Here is a 20,327-nt window from a genome sequence, read left to right as displayed (position 1 = left end):
TCCTAAGCATGAGCTGGACTTGGGCAGTAAAGAGGAAACTGCCAAATAAATCTCTAGCTTAATCTTCCATTTGACTTTCTTTCCTGAAGGTGTTTTATTACGGAGAGCCAAGAGACCAATACAGATTCAGAACCTTTAAGGCAAGCTACCTGTCATGATTACTGTGTGAGCTCCAGACAGGTCTGCAGGACTGTTGGTAATACATAACTTGGGTATAGAGCTTTCTGACAAGTTTCTGTACTGTCATATATTGTGGTGCTTCTGCTAGTGGGCAGGATGGCTAATGCTTTGCATTCCTGCAAAGGAATCTTAGAGTGAAATTATATTAAAAAAAAAAAACTGCGGAGAAAACAGCAGAGAAAATAAATTTTGTGATAGAACAGGAACCTCGTAGCAGCTGCAGTGAAATGGCCAAACATGTTCTGTTGGATGTAACTGTCAGCGACATCTGAATTCAGTTCTGTGAAGTGATAAGGTGACTGCAGTCACTCACTTCAGTTATCTTTCAGTCTGCATGTACTTTTTACTGAAGTGTCGTTGTAAAATAGTTTAGTAATTCTTGCACTATGATTAAAGTTGCTGGCTTTTTAATGAGAAGGAATAATTTTCACATTCGTTATTAAAATACTATGTTTCTATTTTAACTTTTAATAAGCAGCATATAAAATATATTGAGGAGCAGCATAAAACAGATACTGCAACGTAACCGAAACTGCAGTAAGCATCGAATGTGGAAGTTTCCTATGGCTTCCACTCATCCCTCTTGGCCATGCCTGCAGAGATTTTTATGTCCTTTTGGGACAAGGCTCTCTTACTGGGATCAGAGCTTGATTCGCAGGATCTCTTGTGATTCCACTAGACATGTGGCATTGTTTGAACTGAGGTTTTCCTTTTTGCAGTTCTTGTGGGTGATGATATTAAATCTATCTTCAGCAGTTATCATAGTGTTTTATGAGGGATGCAGTGGCAGGTCAGTTCATGTGCTGGACACGTTGCTGCAATCTGCATTTCATGAGGACTACGTAGTAAAAATCTCTCCTTCTGAGAAGGAAAACAAGTAGGACATGTTAAATGTGATTAATAAAAGACAAGACTCTAGCCAGTGCGTACATACATGGAAAAACTGGGAGAAAATGAAGTACAGAATAAAACGGAACTAAGATTACCAGCAGGGCAAGAATTACAGCTACAGCTCCTCTCCACAAGCAAGTGAAAGCATGTCTATCATGTAATCCCGGGGGCTGGTGGAATTCCAAGTGAATGATAAATGTGGGTTATCTGTTTTTCCTTAAAGTCAGCATCTCAGGACTTTGTTGTAGCATACAGTCAGCAGGATCATGGCAGTCTGGGTTGTTTTTGTTGGATTTAAAACATCACATTCATCACCGTATCCGTTTTTCGTCGCGCTGTTATGTACTTAGTGGTTAGTAAGGCATTTACCTCTGTTTTGAATCTATAAGGAGTTCCAAGCACTGCCTTACTAGAAATTTATGTAAAGTCCTTGGCAGAAATGGGTAAAAGCTAAGGGTCTGCAGATGTCCATCTTAGGGAAGCACATTTTAAATGTAATAAATAAATGCCCAGGAATCGCAGCAGATCGTGTTGTATCAGTCAGTGCTGGGCAAGACGTGGTAATGGGGCTTTTGAAGAGGTTCCAGAGGAGTGTAATGCAGTTTGAGATGGTGGCAATGAATGAAAAAAAACCAACCAAATAGTAGATAAACTGAAAGGAACATGTATTTGGTTCAATTTGTAAACATTTGTGTTCATTTCCAAATTGTCCTTTCACCTGCCTGGACAGAGAAGTGGGTGTGAAATGTAAATACATGATGAGTATTTTAACAAGGGGAGTGCACCATCCAAAGAGGTTTTGAGGTATTTCATACCATTACATCATGATGTATTTATTGGATTCTGGTGCCTTTCACCACCTTTGTAATCGTTCAGAAATAATGCATCGACTCCTGTGCTCAGAGCTTTGTAACCTTAGTTACTCCTGGCATCGTGAGATGGGTATGATGGTAGATCCTGCTGTGGAGGCGTGTCTGACTGGGGCTGGACACAGTCCTAAGGCACATCCGGGGTGGCACATGCTGTGCTGTGTGACATCTAAGTGCGTTTAAGGTGCCCATGTGTCTGTCCCCAGCAGAAATTCTGGGTGAGGATGTTGGCACCTGCCTGAGGCAATCGAGGTGGAGCTCTGTCGGTGCCCCCTCATGCGTGCTGGGGTACAGGCACTTGCTCAGCCCTACCAGGCAGGGTGGAAAGGCTGCTTTTAAGATAAGGAACGGGTAAAAACAGATATGCAGAGTGGTAGTGAGGATGTAATAACGCTAAAAGATTTTTTGTAGCTCTTTTAGAGACAGTGGTACAGGCCAATGCTTTTAGCCTAAGGCAAGCCAAAGGGAGATGCCTTGAGAGGAATGGAAGGCAATGGCAGAAGTGAGATAGGAATAAACATTTCACCTGCACAGCTGGGACCAATCCCAGAACGAGGTCAGGCTGATTTAAGTAATCAAAGAAAAATAAGGCTAATGTTTCGATGGAGTCTCCCTGCAACAGGATGGTACCTGAAGTACATCCATTTACGGTATTTGTAACATGCATTTTTCTGTTGCTGAAGATGGAATACAGCAGTGGGCTCTGGCCCCCTGCTCCTAGGAGTTCAGCTCTGTGCTCAAGGCTGCCTGGCTGATAAAAGATGCCTTGGCCAGCCTCGGCACTTTTAAGGAGAAGGAACCTCAGTGGGGGCTCCCCCACTTTTTCTCGGGAGATGCTTTTAAGCTGAGGCACTTGCACTTGGCCCCACCTGAGCTGCAACCCCAGGAGTGCCACAGCCCTGACTGTGCCTGGCCTTGGGGACCACTGACCCGGCCCTCTGGCTTTCGCTGTGTCCTGACAGCCTGGACCAGTGCTCACGGCATCTGAGGTACGGGCATGATTGAGCTCTGTTGAGCTGGCCACTCGTTACTGCTTCTTATCATCCTAAACCTCATCAGAATTACAGTAGCAAGTTTCTTTCTGTTAAGTTTGTAAAATCATTCTGCCTACCCATTTTCTTCATGCGATAGCTGTATCACATCATTCTGATCCGTTTCATATGCTACATAGTTGATATTTTCAGGAAAGTTCTTTCCAAACCAGTCCTTTGGAGTATCTTTTTTTCTCCCTGAAATTCATGGCAGGAAATCTTTTGTCTCTGAGTTATGGCTGGGGGTCAGCAGTGGTTTTGTTAAGCATGTCCGAGGGAATAAGTATACACAGGACAATAGCAGAGAGCTGTAGCCATGACGGCTGAAAAAGGAAAGTGAGGCTGGTCTGTAGGAAGGTGAAATATGTTGTCTAAGGCCCACCTGGTACAATTAAAATGAACATATACTTCAGAGATCCCAGAGCTTCCCCAGATCAGTGTGGAGCACCTGCACAGCTGAGGGGCCACCTAACAATTTCCGTTGACCTTGGCAGCCCTCCTGGGTCAGATTCAGAAACCCTCTGACCTCAGATTAGGTAAACTACATTGTAGTTAATGACTTCATCCTCCAACGTTTGTCTGGTCAGTGCTTGAATTAGTAAGGGGTAGCGGCTGGAGCACACTGTCCTCATGGTTCTAACACATACACCTGCATGAAGAAAATAACTTTGTATGTAGGCTGAGGGCTTCTTTCGTCACTTTTCATTTAGAGCAGTTTCTGAGAGAGTGTTTTGCTGGAGTAAGAAGCTCAGCATAGAACTCTAATGAACTTGACAGATACCAATTTTTCTTACAGCAGTAACACATTACATAAATAAAACACTACGTAATCCAGTAAGATAATAGTTTTCTCAGGATGGAGGTTGCTGCCATCTGCCCTTTATAGAAGGGAGGTTTTTTTGTATGGTTGCTGGGAAGGGAACTTCTCCAAAACCAGCAGTTGGCAATAGAAGTCTTCACCGCCCCGTCTGCAGGCCACCCCTGAGTTTCCTAGCTTTTTGGAGACCCCGTTTCTTGCCTCTGGACTTGCGCATCCTCTGGCTGCTTGCCCCCTCCACTTCTTGGGTCTGGCTCTCTCGGAGGAGGCAATGCTTTCCTAGTGACTTGATCAGAGGTGTAGGTTACAGTAGAAAATATGGCACAAAACACCATTTTGGATTGAGGTTAAGATGATTCCTTTCCTGTTTCATTGTTCATCGCCTTGGGCTCCTTAGGCACTGGGGAACCAGGGTTGAAAGACACATTCTTTCTTTTAGGTAACCTCCTTAATACTGGATGAAAGGTTTTACCACATTTTTTCTGGCATAGTGTCCTGTTGTGAGCAATGTGAATACAGTAATTGTGGCTTGCCTGAAGGATCATTATGCCTGAAATTCAAAATATTTCCCGGTTGTACTCTCCTTTTCTCATTATAACATTTTCCATGTGGTGTAACTTCAACCAGTTGTCTCCTGCCCAGTCACCCTGCGCGGCTCTCCGAGATCCCGAGCATATGACACCCTGTATGTCGTACATCCAGCCATCATTCTTGTTGCCAGGTCTGTGACTTTTGGCACAGGATCAGCTTTCTGATACGTGACACGATTGGGCGTTTGTCTGCCCTGAGGGATCCTGAACACTGCCCGTTGCCAGAGCATGAGTTTCTGTGCTCTGACTGCTGCTCAGATCAGACCGTTTCGACTGGAAGCACACGCTGTTCTCTGCTTGGTCCCTCGTGGAGTCACTGGGGACATTGGGGTGGAGCCACGCTACAGAGCAGACCTGCTATGACTGATCAAGCCAACAGAAATTAAAAAATCAATTAATTGGTCTTTTAGCATTGTTCTCTGTAACCTGCAGAACTAAAATTCCTTTTCTGACGTTTTATCTTTAAACATTTGAACACAATTTAAAACCCTTGTAAGAAATAAGAGCCACTAACCTCTGTCCCAATACTGAGTTTTGAAGCCATTTCCTTTCATAGCAATAGTCTCTATTAGTTATGAAAAGTAATTTGTCAGGAAATGTGTTATTTTATGAAGAAAATACGACACTGTATTTTCATCTTTGGCACAAAAATATGAAGTGAAAATAATTATTCTTTAGGCAGTTTAATTGATTTGAAATGTTCCTACAGAAGACTTAGCTCCTATATAGTAGTCTCTGTATAGATTGCAGAATGCTTTAAATGTGTTAAAGGCTCCTTAGCAGACATATACAGATATTTTAGATTGAAGAATCTTTTTGGTTTATACCATAAGTAAAGAAAAACTTAAATCCCCTTGCTAAAACAAGGACAATCTCTGTTCTCCTAGCATCTGGAGATCACTCTAGATTTGTGCCCTCTTCAGGCATTCAGTTAAACATTTGCTGATTCGTTAAATTCATTCCCATTTAGCAAATAAACTTAAGATTTTTACTTGTCTTGAAATCGGAGGGCTTAAGCTCAGACAAAACTAGGTCTCTCCTAACACTTCTCTAATTCAGCCCTTCCCATCCTGCACTGGCGCTGTTTTGTGGGATTTAGCGGCTCATCCGGCAAGCCCAGGAGCAAAGGTCGCTCAGCACAGCACCCTTCCCAGCCCTGGGAATAGAGATGAGAGCGCCGTATGTGCACCGATGGTGTCCGTGCTGCCCTGGTACAGCAGAGCTGGCTTAGCCTTCTATCTGCATCCAAGCTCCACAAATGAACATTCTTTCCTTTGAACTTCCAAGGCATGGTTACGGCCTCTCCTTCCACACTGCATTTTGATTTTCCACACATCTTCTCTTCTTTTAATGCTTACCTGCCACTCCACTTGTGGCTCTGCAGAAGCCATCCATGCCCGAGCTCTGCCTTGTACATCAGAGAGATCTTGCATGTAAGAAATCACTGACACTCGCCATCGTTGTGTAGTATTGCATCCACCACTAACCTTAAAAATTCCTGGTTTGCAATAACTTTACAAACATTTTTTTTTCCCTCTGTTTTAGTGGCAATAGTCACATTTTTGTTACTTGAGACCATCTGCCAAAAATAATTACTTCAAGCTTACACCTGCTCTAGGATTTCCTGGTTTTGGCCTGATGCAGCCCAACCTGATTTCCAGGGCGTTACTTTTAGTTTATAGCAGTCAGCGCAGGATCGAATGTATGGCATTCAGAGACGCTGCAGTCCTGCAAACATTTATTTTTATTTTTCTTCTTTCCTCTGAGATGTCTGAGTTACCATGTGCAGACAACATCTGGTGTCTGAGCTATACGGGGCAAACCTGGCAGGAAATTTGTGCTGTGGAGGTTGTGGCAGAGGCAGAATTTAGCCAGGAACAGTGACACTTTATGCCTATAGGTGTGTATCCATCTGTCCACCCGTGCTTTAGCCATATGTGCATTTTATCATATCTGCTTGTCCCTATATGATCATATTAACACTGTTTCCCATAAACTGTAGACTGGCGCTGAGATACGTTCACAAGTCTTTTTCTATACTCCTGTAAATTGCTTTTTAACAGCTTACAAACATTTTTTTTTAAGCCAAAACAACGTTTTGAAGCCATTCACACGTGCAAGAAGTGCTTTTATTTTTGCCATAAGTGAAAACCATGAAGGTGTCTGAAAAGGTGAGTGGAAAATAGTACTCTACCTTACAGCAGGCAGGAAAACCAGCTGGTAATCACGGCTCAAAAGTCCCACAGTTAATAATCTTGCAGGCTACCTTAGGCTTTTCGTTATAGGTAGGTACGGCTTCCAGTCTCTGGAGGACCTCCGTGCCCTCGATCAGTTGCCTACGGGAGGGAGAAAGCGCCCATATGATTTGTCTCCGTCTGGAGCCAGCTCCGCAGCCTCCGGGGGCCGTAAGAAACCCAGGCACCAGTTTCCGACTGACAGGCTGCAGCCGCTCTGCACTTTAGAGCTGTTCTTCGCGATGAAGCGACCAACACCATCAGTTCTTGATTTCAGGAGAGGCGATAATGCAGCTACATTTATTTAAAGAAATAATTGTTGTACCGTGTGCCCTCTCTACAAACGGCCGTTACTTTTGAGGAGAAAGAAGTCAAGAGACATGTTGTCAGAAGTGACAGTTATTAGAAGTAAGTCCCTGAGAAATCTTTCGTTTCCTTCCTTCACAACACCAACCTGCATCCTGAAAACAGTCCAGCATTTTGCAATCTTTATGATTTTCAGCCTGTCCTGCCCCCACGCTTCAGGAGCACAAGCTGTGCCTCTTGCAGGCACCGGCCCGGCGATGGATGCCAGCGGTGCTCTGGAAAGCTTTGTACCATATCCCATCCCATCCTACCCCATCCCATCTGCCACAGTGCTACCAAGCAGAGAGGACATCGCAGGTGGTCCTTGCCCAAGTGGGGAGGTCAGAAGGACCAATCCAGCGCAGGGCTGGAAAGTGCCTGGCTGTCCTCATCGTATGCTGTGGCTGCTTTTTGCTCCCTCAGGGTTAACCTCCCACTCAGATGTCAGAGGGCCTGGCTATAAGGTCATGGGTCCTGCACCTTTCAGATTACACAAAGCTGGTGGCAAGGCAGAAACTTGAGGTGAACTCTGCTGGTTATAAATATATCCAGCCAGCAGTTGCTTTTGGTTTGTTCTCTGTAGGTCAGGCAGTTACATGTTTCACTTCCTTTAAAAATGTTCTATCTCCATGATGCGGTTACATGGAAACTGCACCATGACTTTCTCTCTCTGTGGCAATATCTACATATGTTACATCAAGCAAACTGCTCAGAGCAATAATCTTCCTCGTTACATTCCTGAAAACCTAAAAATCTCAGCAGGGCTGGCCCCATACATTGACCTACTGAGAACAAACTCTCAGCACACATTCACTAAAATAATTTCTTTCAGCTCGTGAGGGCAGAGCAGAGCCCGGAGGCTTTGCTCAACACCTCCCTGTCCATCAGGGCCCACCTTCGGCTGGCACCGAGCTGTGCAGCCTTCCAGTTTGTAGCCTTCATCCTGGAGATGCCCCGGCAGCTTTGCCATAGGGTATTCCAGCTTGAGCGAGCCAGGCCAGGGCAGAAAAAAGGAGGGATGGGTGTTGTTAGGTATTTCAGATCTGACTTATCCATCCTCCCCCTGGCCAGAGGCATCTGCATTGCAGCTGCCGTAGGGATTTCACCGACGCTTCCTCCTGGGCAGCGATGTCCTGCGGGGCCAGGGCGACCTCCCACACACAGTGCTGGGGGCAAGCTTGTGCATACCTACCCAAAAGCCACATATTTTCTGTCCAGGTCAGGAGCTGGCTGGAGGGTGATGTAGAACTGCGAGCCATTTGTGTGGCGGCCCTTGTTGCCCATCCCGAGGACCCCTCTTCCTTTGTGACGGACGGAGAAGCTCTCATCTAGGGAAAGAGTTCGGGAATGAAAGGCCATGGTTATGTTGCTCCCTTTGCTGCTGTTCACCGTACAGCTCCCTTGTGCCAGCTCCCACGAGCTTCTCTTTCCTCCTTCCCCACTCTCCCTTTCCCTTCTCCTTCTCCCCTAAAGCTCTCATTGAGTCTCATGCAAGCCAAGTCTGTTTTGAATGGATGCCCTTCCTAGAAAGAGCTTCCCACTGCTGCCCAGTGCTGAAGCCAGTAAAGAAGCTCGTGAAAAAATAACCATAAAAAAGCACTCGAGGTATTTGAGTATTTCTCCAGGCGCAGCCTCTGCTCTGCCTCCTCTCCTGCCACTGCCTGTGGTGTGGAAGACGAGGTCCACAAGGAGCACAGAAAGGACATGCCTGGCAGGGGCGGGATGCCTGGCTGCTCCCAGGGCTTGGCAATGCACATGGGAGGACAAGCAGGAGACTTCTTTAGCCAAATGAAATGACAGAGCTGAATAAATGGAAAGCAGATAGTTAGTTGAGGAGGCTGGAGTGGTCTCAGAGCAGAAGCTTTGTTCCGGGGCGAGGAGAGGAGGCAGGCGATGGGAGATGCAAGGCAAGGGCAAGCGAGAGGGGCGAGGAAGTGAAAAGGATCCTCCACACCAGCTGAGGAAGGACTGGTGAGGGAGAAAAGAAATGGCTGTCAAGGGGGATGACAGGGGAAGGATAGACATCAGGTGTGCTTGGGTTTGGGGGATGATGGTAAGGACTTGACTCCTTCTCCTCTGCGGAGCAGGTAGGGAGCAGGGCGTGCATGATCCTGGCCTCCTCCATCGCTCGTCTCTGACCCGATCACACTGAGCAGTCAAGAGCCTCATCGAGCTCTCAACAAGCTTGAACGAAACTGTAGAAAAGTTTGGATTGTTCTCTGATTTTTTGAAAAAATCTTTTTACCTTGTATAAGTGCCCTTCTCAGAAAATTATTCATAAAAACGGTAATTAAATTTTAACTGAACAGTTACTCCCTGACCACTGCCTTGCAGTTTGCAAAATTACTTTGGCGGACTAATTTTGGAGTAGGATGCTTTGTCCTATGACATGACGCTCCAGTCCGAATGATTCTCTGGAATTACCTCGATACTTTCAGCTCATTGCAGTAAAATGCGGTTGCGTCCCATTAATTTCAGCAAGCGTTGCAGTGCCCGGCCGCGTGCCAAGCGTGGAGTCTCCCAGAACATTACCGGCTGACAGAGGCATCTCTCACCCTTTTCAGATATCGAAGATATTTGTCCTCTGCCCTCAGAGTAAAATAGTTTTGCGGGAAGTACTGGGAAAGCAATCTAAGCCTTAAAATAGAAAGGCATATCCAACTGAACTCCTTTCTCAAGGATGAAAAGCAACTTTTAATTAAAAAGGAGGAGGGGAAGAACCAGCAATCCTCTCCTTTAATACATCAACACGTGGAGTATGTGCTATATGGATAATAAAACTCTTCCAGGGACACTTTCAAGGTTGGCAGATTCCAAATTAAATCCACCTTAAAATTACTTAAGCGATTTTTGATGCATCTTCACCTTCCCACGCCACATGGCAGCTTCTTTCCTGGGTAGCACAGGGAAAGCACAAGCTTTGCCTGGGGGAGGATGGAGCCCAGCGCTGGGCTTTTAAATCCTTGGTGATACCCGCCATGCAAACAATTTAACAGCCAGTCCTCTTTTTTTCCAATACCAGCTTTTGTTCTTTCTGAGATGCGCGTGTCCTGAGAGCCTAGGCTTGCTGCTATTTCAGGAGCTTTGGCGTCAAAGAAGTGACTTTTGCCCCTTCTTGCCCGCTTTAGGCAGCATGTAGCATTTGCTGCCTTAAATCCCGCATGCCAGGCTTTCACTTCCAGCAGCTTTCCTGCCTGCCAGCCCTGTGACTCCGCCAGGCAGAGTGGGGTAGCCACCCTCCTCCACCCGGATTTTGTTTCATCCGTCCCGGGGCCTCGAGGTGAGCACGGCTTCTCCTCACGAGTGGGCTCTTCAGCGTCTTGGGAAAGAAAGTTTTCAGCTACACTTGGCATTTCTGACCTCGCTGTTGGCTGCTGCCCAGACGGCTCAAATGTCACATCGTTTGCGCCATTGGCAGTGGGAAAGCTTTTATATAAGGGAACATAAATAGCTGTCGAAAGTGCTTTTACTGTCATAAAGCATCTTTATGGGTAGCATTTAATCTAAACAGAAGATCTCAAATGTCTGTGTCAATTATATAGGTTGTTTTTCTTAAATATTGCATGTTATAATGTTCTTTTTTCTTTACGTTTTAGTACTTTATACCTGTATGGGGGAACATTTTTTGTTAAACTTAGCTCATGTTTGTCATTTCTTGACTTTCACAGTTTTGTGTGAGAGTGAGAAGTAACTGCCTGTACCTCCGCAGAGTCCCGTAGGCGCTGGCAGCAATGCCTGCGGTGTGCCCAAGCCTGAAAAGCTGCCTGAGGTCCAGGAAATCCAGAGTTAAAGCTGACTTACTTCTATCACTGTAAATGCATTTAAACAAGTGGTATCGGGTGCCTGGAGACCTGTAGCTAATCCACTTCTGCCTGGAGACGTTCAAGGCCAGGTTGGATGAGGCCCTGAGCAACCTGATCTAGTTGGAGATATCCCTGTTCCTTGCAGGGGGGTTGGACTAGATGACCTTTGAAGGTCCCTTCCAGCCCTAACCATTCTATGATTCTATGATTCTATGATTCTATGATTTCTAAGGTCCTGTCCACAAAGGTGAGTGTTCGCAGTTTGAAGTAGGCGGCAGGTGACCATCAGCCCTCATTTAGGCAGGGAGAAGGGGCTGGTGGAGCTGAGCCTCGGGCAGGGGACATCAGAGGAGGGGGACAAGGTTAGAGATCAGAAAGTGTCCTCACTAAAGCGGTCCGCTCATGCTAGTACAAGCAGCTAATAGTTCTGACTGAAAAGCAAACCCTGTTGCCTTAGGGAGATGAAAGGAAATTCCCAGGTTATTCTGTGAATGAGATCAGATCAAGCATTAGATTTTTGCGGAAATTTGCCTTCCACGCAGTAAGACAGCTGAGGAACCATACCTTCAAAGGTGGGGCCATAAATTGACTCTCCTCTGTCTCCCTTTCCGCTTATGATATCTGCAGGGTAGATAAAAGTAACCATCAGAGACCAGGTTTATCACAGGCGTTTTTGGGGGTTGTCAGTGAGCAGCTCAGCCGAGGTCAGAGACGTGGGGTGTGCATCAGCCTTGGGCTACAGCTGCATCTATCTTTTTGTTTTACTACTGAAATTTTAATGGACCTTTGGAAAGAGCTCTGCTTCCATCCCAAGATATAGTCTCTCTATGGAGAACTACTTTATGTGGTGTGTTTAATCACTGCCCCACTGAAGCTAGTATCTCAAGTGAGAATACAGCATCTATGATGACGATAGAATGCATCATTCTATGGTGATTCTATGATGATTCTATGATGATTCTATGATGATCTCCGCTCCTGAGAGAGCTCCTGCGGTGGCAGCAGCCAGCCAAGGAAGGGACACCCTGGAGAAGGCCACCTGTCATGGGGAGCAGGGTTAGAAGCAGGAAGGATGAAAACACAGCTGTGGTATTATGGTGCGTTAAGAACACTAATGTGTCTAAGAAAAGAGATTTGATGAGAGAGACATTCCTATTGAACCAGATTTCTGGTGAGTGAGGCACTAAAGAAGCCCGATGCATCTATTTTTTATTTTTTTAAGAAGTCGGGCTTTGTTACTTTATTTAGATATTATACATGGACCTGTTGGAGCAGGTCCAGAGGAGGGCCACGAAGATGCTCAGAGGGCTGGAGCACCTTTCCTATGAAGACAGGCTGAGAGAGTCGGGGTTATTCAGCCTGCAGAAGAGAAGGCTCCGGGGACACCTTCTAGCAGCCTTCTAGTACTTAAAAGAGGGCCTACAAGAAAGCTGAAGAGGGACTTTTGACAAGGGCATGTAGTGATAAGACAAAGGGCAATGGCTTTAAACTGAAAGAGGGTAGATTTAGATGAGATCTAAGGAAGAAATTCTTCCTTCTGAGGGTGGTGAGGCACTAGAGCAGGTTACCTGGAGATGTTGTGGCTGCCCCATCCCTGGAGCTGTTCAAGGCCAGGTTGGATGAGACTTTGAGCAACCTGATCTAGTGGAGGGTGTCCATGCCTATGGCAGAGGGGTTGGAACTAGATGATCTTTGAGGTCCCTTCCAACCCAAACCATTTTATCATTCTATCTTACACAAGTCAGGTTATGGTTAGTCCTCTACGGTAGCAAGCTTGTAATCTTACGTTGCTTTTATGGACTACATAGATATCGCATAGTTATTCATGGCAAGTAGGAGGTGCATCTTCAAAGTATAAACTTAAAATGGATTTAAGCACTCACATTTGGAGGAGGCAAGGCAAATTCAGGTAAGAAATATAGATAGGTAAGATGGATAACAGACCAAAAGGGAGTAATTAAGGAAATGCCTTCCGATACACCTAACTATCTTGACTTCCCTGGGGATGTCGGGCAAGCTGCATGACCCATCGTTCATGGTGCCTTTCTCGTCAGTGCCAAACTCCAGGCATAGCACTGGTATTGAGACAACTCACCAGCATGTTTGGAAGGACTCTGACACTTGGCTAAAATGCCTCTGTAAATTAATCTCTCCATAAATAAATGGACATAAGTACATAAAACATAAGTAATATGTTTTCTTATGGATATTCTTAGTGTTTTCATGTTTCCAATTAGTTTCCTAATTACTTACCAAAGAACTTCAAGGAAAAGAGTTAACACTTTCAATTAGTTTCCTAAATTCTTTTGAAAAGGTCTTGGATAGCCAAAAGAAGAAATTACCCTAACTTTCCTATGGTTACAAAGTGAGATGGCTAAAAGAGAAAATGTTTTCTGGTTTTTATGTATATTAATTAAGAGCTTGTTCTGCAGAGATTGGCTTTGTCATGCAGTTCAGCCACATCTCCGTAGATGAAGGCAGAGCATCCCCCACTTCTGCTGTAACTTGGATTTGCACAGGACACCTGGAAACGCACCTCCTCCTTGGATCCACCTGCATTTCACGAGGCGATGAAAAAGGGAGTTTTTGTAGGTGAGCTCTCGGCCGTCGCGGAGGGACTTTGCTTCTCCGGCGCACAAGGCGCGGAAATTCTCACAGGTCCTGGGACACGCGTCCGAAAAGAGCTGCAAAAGTGAGAAGAGGAAAACACGTGTGAAATTCCTAGCTGACAAGGTGTGAAACTCCCAGCCGATGTCCACTGGCCAGATTCTGTCCCCCCTTCTTCGGCAGGTGAAACCACCTTGTTCCTCACTTTTGCTTTTCTCCTCTGTAACGTACCTCAAACAGCAGCCTCCCGATGCGCTGGTCCCCAATGGCTATCTCCAGGTACACAAACACGTGCTGTTTAAAGCAGAAAAACGAATGCAGTGAGGGAAAGGCCAGCTCTGAGTGCTGCGCTCGCTTCCTAACGCACTCCGGGGTGCAGCTGCCCAGCGTGGATGGTCTCCGAAACCGTCCACGGGATTGTCAATGCACAACAGCATCCTCACTGTTTTGTTTAAAGAAACAAAAAAAGCAGAGGATGTTTCACTTCATTCTGGGCAGAAATAATCCTGACAGTGTGTTAAAGCAAACTGCTGGGCAGGGCCCGCTTCCTCACCTTGCATTTATTTACGTGCCTATTGCAGCCCGTACAGTACCGGCAGGAATAAATGAATCCGCAGGAACACCGACTGTCCTGCCAAACGGACATTTCTCACTCTCCCCAGCCAGCCTGAAATCTGCCTGCAACTGGTGCTGCATCTTCTGCAGTATTCGTTTTGCTGTGACATTTTATTTTCCTCCGTTCTCGATACCGCGTCAGCGCCGGCAGCATCTCACCCAACGACACCACGCCATTTCAGGGGGTCTTGGCTGGGAAAGGAGAGGTTTGGCAGTTGGGCTTTTGGTACCCAAGAATAAGGGTATCCAAGAATTTTGGTAGCCAAGGGCTGGGCAGTTTGGGATTTTGGAGCAGTGTGGTTGCAGCGTGGTCAGCATTGCCCTGAAGCAGTTAGCATGTGTCAGGCATCTGGGCTAGTGCTTGCCCGTTTCTGGCCATCCTTGGCAGGGGATGCTCCGTTGCGGGTGCTTGGTCTCCTTCCTCCTCGTGGTACCTGCTCTTTCATCAGACAACCTCTCCAGCCACTTACAGACCTCGTACTCTTCGTGTATAACAGTGCTACTTGCCTGGCTGTTTTTCAGATATTTGACGTAGAAATCCTCAGCAATCGCTCGGTAAAGTGCCTGGGGCTTGAAGTCACGATAGTGCCACTCATGGTGGGACCACTTAAGCAGCTCCTCCTCGTCCCCCAGCAGCTGGCCGTCAATGAAGCACATCACCGAGGCGGCGTACGCCCACACCTCACCTCTCAGTTCCTGCATGTCAGAGGGACAACGTAAAGCCTCCAGGCGTTAATCACACACTTAATGAAGAAGCAATCAGTAATATCGACTACAGGTAAGGTGGCCTGTGGTATTTTTATGTTTTTCCTACTTTTAAAACCACAGATCCTGCCAACTGGAATGGACTGGGCCGCAGATTTCGGTGAGGTCAGTTGACATTGCACAAAGTTACGTGCCCTAAAGGTCTGGATTCTGCTGCTATGGGACATTATCGTGACAACAGTCATGTGGGTGTCACTTTGGGGGCAGCTCAGGCTGAACAGGAAAAGCACCTGGAGAGCCTCATCCTGCCTCGAGGGTCTCTGAGAACGTTAAATCAATTGGGGTGGAAGAGCTCACTTCCAAAATCGGCGCATGGCACTGAACTGGAAGAGCCTGCAGCCCCGGGGAGAGGACTCGTGTCCGAAACAACCTGAGGAAGCAAGAGTTACCTTCTTTTTCTCCTGTAAATATTCATGCCATGCAAATTCCACTAAAGGCTGTATTACAGGATCTGCAAACTTGCTTGGAAACTGCAGCTTCAGAGCCTAGATTTTCAAGGTAGGGAAAAAAAAATTGCTTACAAGCAGTTTAATACCCCCCCACACTCCCCCTATCCTATCACAGCTTGTGTTCCCCTGATGAACTACAACCAAAGCCACGTTCTAATGCAGTTATTGCACTGCACCCCTCGTGCCTTTGCTGTGATTACCGACACGTGCAGAAGTACGTGCAAATTGCTCTAAATCCCTGTTTGCAGATGTAGTGGGTGTCTTGATTTTCTATGAAGGGTTGCTTCACAAATGTTGTTGAATTATACTTAGTACTTAGAATCACAGAATCATAGAATGGTTTGGGTTGTAAGGGACCTCAAAGATCATCTAGTTCTAACCCCCCTGCCATGGGCAGGGAAACCCTCCACTACACCAGGTTGCCCAAAGCCTCATCCAACCCGGCCTTGAACACTTCCAGGGATGGGGCACTTCCTCCCACTCCTCCCTGGCATGTGAGATGGATGTAAGCAGATGTTCAAAGACATTGCTGAGCATCATGGACTGCATTTTTTGCATACAGTTTTGCACGCATGGGGAGTTGCAGTCCTCTGCTGTCTCAGGAGATTGGGCGCAGGGCCTTGGGGCAAGCGAGTGGCTTGGTGAGAGCTGCAAGGGGAATGTTTCCTGTCCCTGTTGCTTGTACCATTGCCTCAGGAGCACACCGCTATTTAGATATGGGATATTGCTGTCCATCAGTCTAGCCTCATTGCCACGTGGGCTGTGGCACACAAGTGCCACAAGCTGTGGCTTAAAGCCAGCCGAGCTGGCCTTAAAAAGGATAAAGCAAAGAAGAGACTTTCTATTCAGCTCACGGTCCCCTGGGATGGTGGCTGAAAAAAAAAAAAAAGGAAAAAAGGCAAGAGGCACACACACCACTGCAGCTATCAGCTTGGCGTGTCCTTAGGGCTACTGATAGACGGCAGAGCTTCGTCAGCTGCAAATAATGCTGGGGAACAAGCCTGGCAGATAAACTCTCAGAGGCAGGGAAGGGCATAAAGGTCAGCACTGTGCACCCCATGGTGAGCTGCGTGCTGTGTGTATGCCACACGGCCCAGCTGCCCAGGAAAAGTCTGCGAATCCCCATGAGGTTTGCAGCTTTTTGCGTTCTCATGGGCACAACAGAGCTGCATTGAGGGACTTGCCATAAGCTGCTGTGCGAGTCGGGCAGAGCAGCAATGTGCATCACATCTTATACAGCATTGCACAGCTGTAAAATTTCTTGGAAGTGTAGGAACAAGGAGGTGAGGGTGCTGCAATGGAGACCTCCTCCCACAAGCCGGGAGCCCATAAAGCCTTAGTGCCTGTGCCTGCAGCTGGTAGCACTGAAGAAGAGCAGAAATCCAAAATTCTATATATTTTTTTCTTAAGAGCTGCCACCAGGCGCAGGCATCCCTCTGCTTGTTTACTTCCAGCCCGCACCACTCCCCACTGCTCCCAACCCAGTGCTGGGGTTCAAGCCCAGGAGGGGTTACCTCTGCCGCACATTTGGCCACGTGGAAAGCTGGGTCCCGGAGCAGCCCCACCACCGTCACTGCCACCGGCACCCGCCGCGGTCCCATGTCACCCTGGCCACCATGAGTCTGAGTCCGTCAACAGAGCCCGGCTCCATAGCAACGCCGGACACCAACACACCCCTCGTCTCCACGTTTCTAAGCACCTTCCAAGCCTCACGTAACCGGGTTTCAACCCTGCCAGAGGGTGGGAAATGCTCTGATTTTCTCCTGAAGGAAGGAGAACGAGGTTACACAGAAAGCGTGTGGCAAAGCAGAGGACTGAAGCCAGCTCTTTCCAGAGCTCAGGACCGATCCTGTCAGTATGGAATCATTTAAAAGGAAGGCTGAAGATCCCGTTGCTAACAGTGGCCAATAGCAGATGCCCAGCAAAAAGTGGTAAGACTAAGCAAACATGAGAGCAGTGCTTCCCCATTCCTCTCCCAGCCTGTGGGGAGCCTCTGCTCAAGGATTTCCCAGTATCTTTGTGTTTAATTCCCCATGGTGACTCTTTTTCATGTGAATTCCTTTGCTTTTCAGAAAAACGTAAAAATCCAGCACCCGCAAAATCCCCTGGCAGTGAGATTTACAGCTTAATTACACCCTGCGGAAAGCGAGCATCTCCTCCCCACGCGGAACATCCCGCCCACAGCTATATTTGCTGGGTGCTGCTGAGATATCATTCCCACTGAGCAGAGCGGTACGGGGCACGGAGAGAGCGGGTTCCAGAGGGGTCGTGGCTCCGGTAGCAAAGCTTTGTGCCACGGCGGCAGCTTTGTGCCCTTTTGGCTGATGCAGCGCGTGCGAAAGCGGTTTTGTGAGACAGCTGCCGGTTCAGCGCGGGCTTCCGTCGGCATGGCTGGGTCAGGTCAGTTTTCACCTCTGAGCAAGGAGAATTTTAGGAGACACTGGTGTTAGAAGGGACAAAACTGAATTGTGCGTCGTGTCAAAAGTTCGCGTAACTTCTCGTGACATCATGGAGCAGCGGAACAATCGTCACATCCCCAGGAAAAATACAGCTTTAGCGGGTCGAAATCCTATTGCAGATGAGACAGTTGTGATTTTCATGCGGAAAAATATGTTCTGCAGAACAAACCTATGTTAAATGCAATAAAAATGACACTAATTTCTCAATAACAATGTGCACTCTTTTTTTTTTTCCCAGTTGTATATCCGAAGGGCTTTAGAAGGTGCTAAATTTGTACATAACCACAGAGTTGGAACCAAGAAGCCTAGAGCCTCTCAGGTAGATGTTTCTGAACTACCCATGCCTGTGAGAAATTCAGATTGAGAAAGAAATCCCAGGTTGCAGTAGGGCTCCCCCACAGAGCCCTGAGGTTTCTCTGGTCAGTGTGTGGCTCAGTGACAGTCTCTTACAGCGATTCCTCAGGGTTACACTTTTGTAGCTGTTTTGTTGGGATTTGCAGCAATGTTGGATTTGAAGAGCTCCATCCTCACATCATCAAAGACCGTGAAGAGGATCAGATTCTGAAGGTTCGGCTACCACAGTTGCTCTATGCCTGAAAGACCTGCGCACAAGGTGTTACTGTTTCGTGGTATGATGTTGTTCTGCCGAAAAAAATGCAGAAAACTGAGGGAGACGGAACAGTTTGGACAAGGGGACGTATTGAAATCCTCAGGTAGACAAGGCGGTTTTAATGTACACGGAGGTGCTGGGCGGCAGCAGAGAAGCCGAGGCGTGATGGTCACCAACTGAAGCACGGCGGCACGTGCAATCGCCGCTACGTTTTGTAGGCTGTGACCAGGCACTGCAAAGGAAAATCTTTTCCTTCCTCCTCCCCAGGGCTGGCACGACGACGGCCGGAGCCTCTGCAGGCTGGGAAAAGCAGAACCTCATTTTAGTAGGCAGACCATGTGGCTTCTGCTATAGCCAAAAGAAGTCTGTAGCAGTCTCGTGGAAAGTCAAGAAGAGAAGCAGTGTACACAGAGTCAAAGATAAAATCAGTAATGGTTCAGAAAATATTCTCTTCACTACCTATTTTCCTCCACATCCATATTTTAGTTTGATACGGATTAATACAACTTTAGTTTATTTGGCCTTTTAAAGTGTCTCTTTCCTCCTTTTTCTACTACAAAATTTAAGTATTAAAATCAGAGCAATCCACTGCATATTATTTTCAAAAAAACAGATTCACCTCTGCGTTTCATAAGTGTGCTTGAATTCATGCACAAATTCTGGTCCTGAAATTTAATTCTGCCCATACGTATGACTGGGTCCTGTTATTCTTTCTGCTTTTTTTTTTAACTGATAATTTCTAGGCATGGAAATTCTTACTGTCATCGTGGGCAAGAAAGGCAAGTAACTATAAACATGCTGCTAAATCACCTAATAGTCAAAATCAAGAAGAAAAGCAACAATTAGCCAAACAAGCTTAATATTATTAGCCAACAAGCTAGTAATATCACTACCTGTACAGGGCTGTCTTCTGCGAATTTATGATGGGCTTTTTTAAAAAAAAGAGCAAGCCAAGAGCCACCGATTACTTGATGTCTCTATCCAATCTGGCTTTTATTTCTCCCCTTCTTTTCACATCACTTTGTGATTCAGGTACGTTAAAATCTACTGAACAGGTTGCCAATTATCAAAATCATATCTATCGAAATCTTAGACTGGATGTTTATTACTCACTTCAGCCTCTTCCTGCTACCTGTTTAAGACAATATGATGTTGGTCTGCAAGCTTATCAATCTCTCTTAGATGAGCATAAATGTTTTGCTGGTGTTAAGAGTTGGACAGGAGTTTGCCGGTACCGCCGTGCTGTGCCAGCTGCGGCAGGTTTGGAGAGAGCAACGATTACCGTGAAGAAAAGTATGGAAAGCACAAGAGGTTGTACAGCACATTTAAACAACGTTACTGGAAACCTTTCAAAGGGTGGGCAGCTGATGTTCTTTGGAAACATGAAGCCCTTTGAAACGTGTGCACGTGCCCTGACACGAGACCTGAGAGTTTTGCTTCTGTGGTGTTGTCAGAGAGTTTCCTCGCTCTGAACCTCTCCACCTGCTGTGGCCGTTTCAGTTCCTTCCAGTCCAAGATAGCATCTGAAAGAGACTGAGAAAGAGAACAGGAAGGCAGATTGGACTGATTAAATACACCCAACATTTCAGAGAGAGCCCCCTGTGCAGGTACTCTGGCAGGAGGGCTGGTAGGGCTCACCCAGACGCTTTGCTGAAGGGTGAGTCTAACAACTACAGCTTCGCCCTGCTGAAAGCTGCGTAAAGAAGCTTGTTGAAGACGCAAATGCCAAGTAACTTCACAGCAAATACCTGGAGAGGAAACATTGTGCAGCTTTACCTGCCGAAACTGCTGAGCCATGACAGCGTGCTGCGATGACTGGGGGAGGGCCACCACTGCTGTTTCGCTCTGGGTCCTCTGGCTGCCACAAGTCCTTCCTGACAGATACTATGCAGCTGTTAGGTCACCCAGCAGACCAAAAAAACAACACAAGAGAGCGCAAAAAAGGTCTTCCTACTGCCCGGGAATGAAGGACAGATTCAGCTCCAGAAAGAGTGAAGACCTCCATAAACTGAATCTTCCAGGCAGAAGGCAGAAACTGACATCACTTTATCAAGAAATTTAA

General features: G+C 46.7%; 1 protein-coding gene across 1 annotated transcript; it reads right to left on the bottom strand.

Moving 5' to 3' along the window:
* Positions 1-6,602: 6,602 nt before the first annotated feature.
* On the bottom strand, positions 6,603-16,797 carry PPIL6 (peptidylprolyl isomerase like 6). The gene is made up of 8 exons (XM_086608124.1): positions 16,711-16,797; positions 15,137-15,232; positions 14,490-14,678; positions 13,599-13,661; positions 13,297-13,444; positions 11,325-11,381; positions 8,150-8,285; positions 6,603-6,714 (listed from the first exon to the last, which is right to left on the bottom strand). Exons 1-8 carry the CDS (start codon positions 16,795-16,797, stop codon positions 6,603-6,605), a joined length of 888 nt encoding a protein of 295 aa, XP_086464250.1.
* Positions 16,798-20,327: the final 3,530 nt, after the last annotated feature.

This window comes from Tauraco erythrolophus, chromosome 2, assembly GCF_009769465.1.
Source record: "Tauraco erythrolophus isolate bTauEry1 chromosome 2, bTauEry1.pri, whole genome shotgun sequence".
In the NCBI taxonomy this organism is placed as follows: Eukaryota; Metazoa; Chordata; class Aves; order Musophagiformes; family Musophagidae; genus Tauraco; species Tauraco erythrolophus.
This window is presented reverse-complemented; position numbering and strand designations above follow the sequence as displayed.

Excerpts from the sequence above, each read along its gene's own strand:
- PPIL6 (XM_086608124.1), bottom strand. The coding sequence starts at position 16,797 with ATGGGACCGCGGCGGGTGCCGGTGGCAGTGACGGTGGTGGGGCTGCTC. Across the intron at positions 15,233-16,710 it reads TGGCCAAATGTGCGGCAGAG|GCTCTGAAGCTGCAGTTTCC; the intron begins GTAACCCCTCCT and ends TTGAAAATCTAG. Across the intron at positions 6,715-8,149 it reads AGAAAATATGTGGCTTTTGG|GCAACTGATCGAGGGCACGG; the intron begins GTAGGTATGCAC and ends TCCCTCCCGTAG.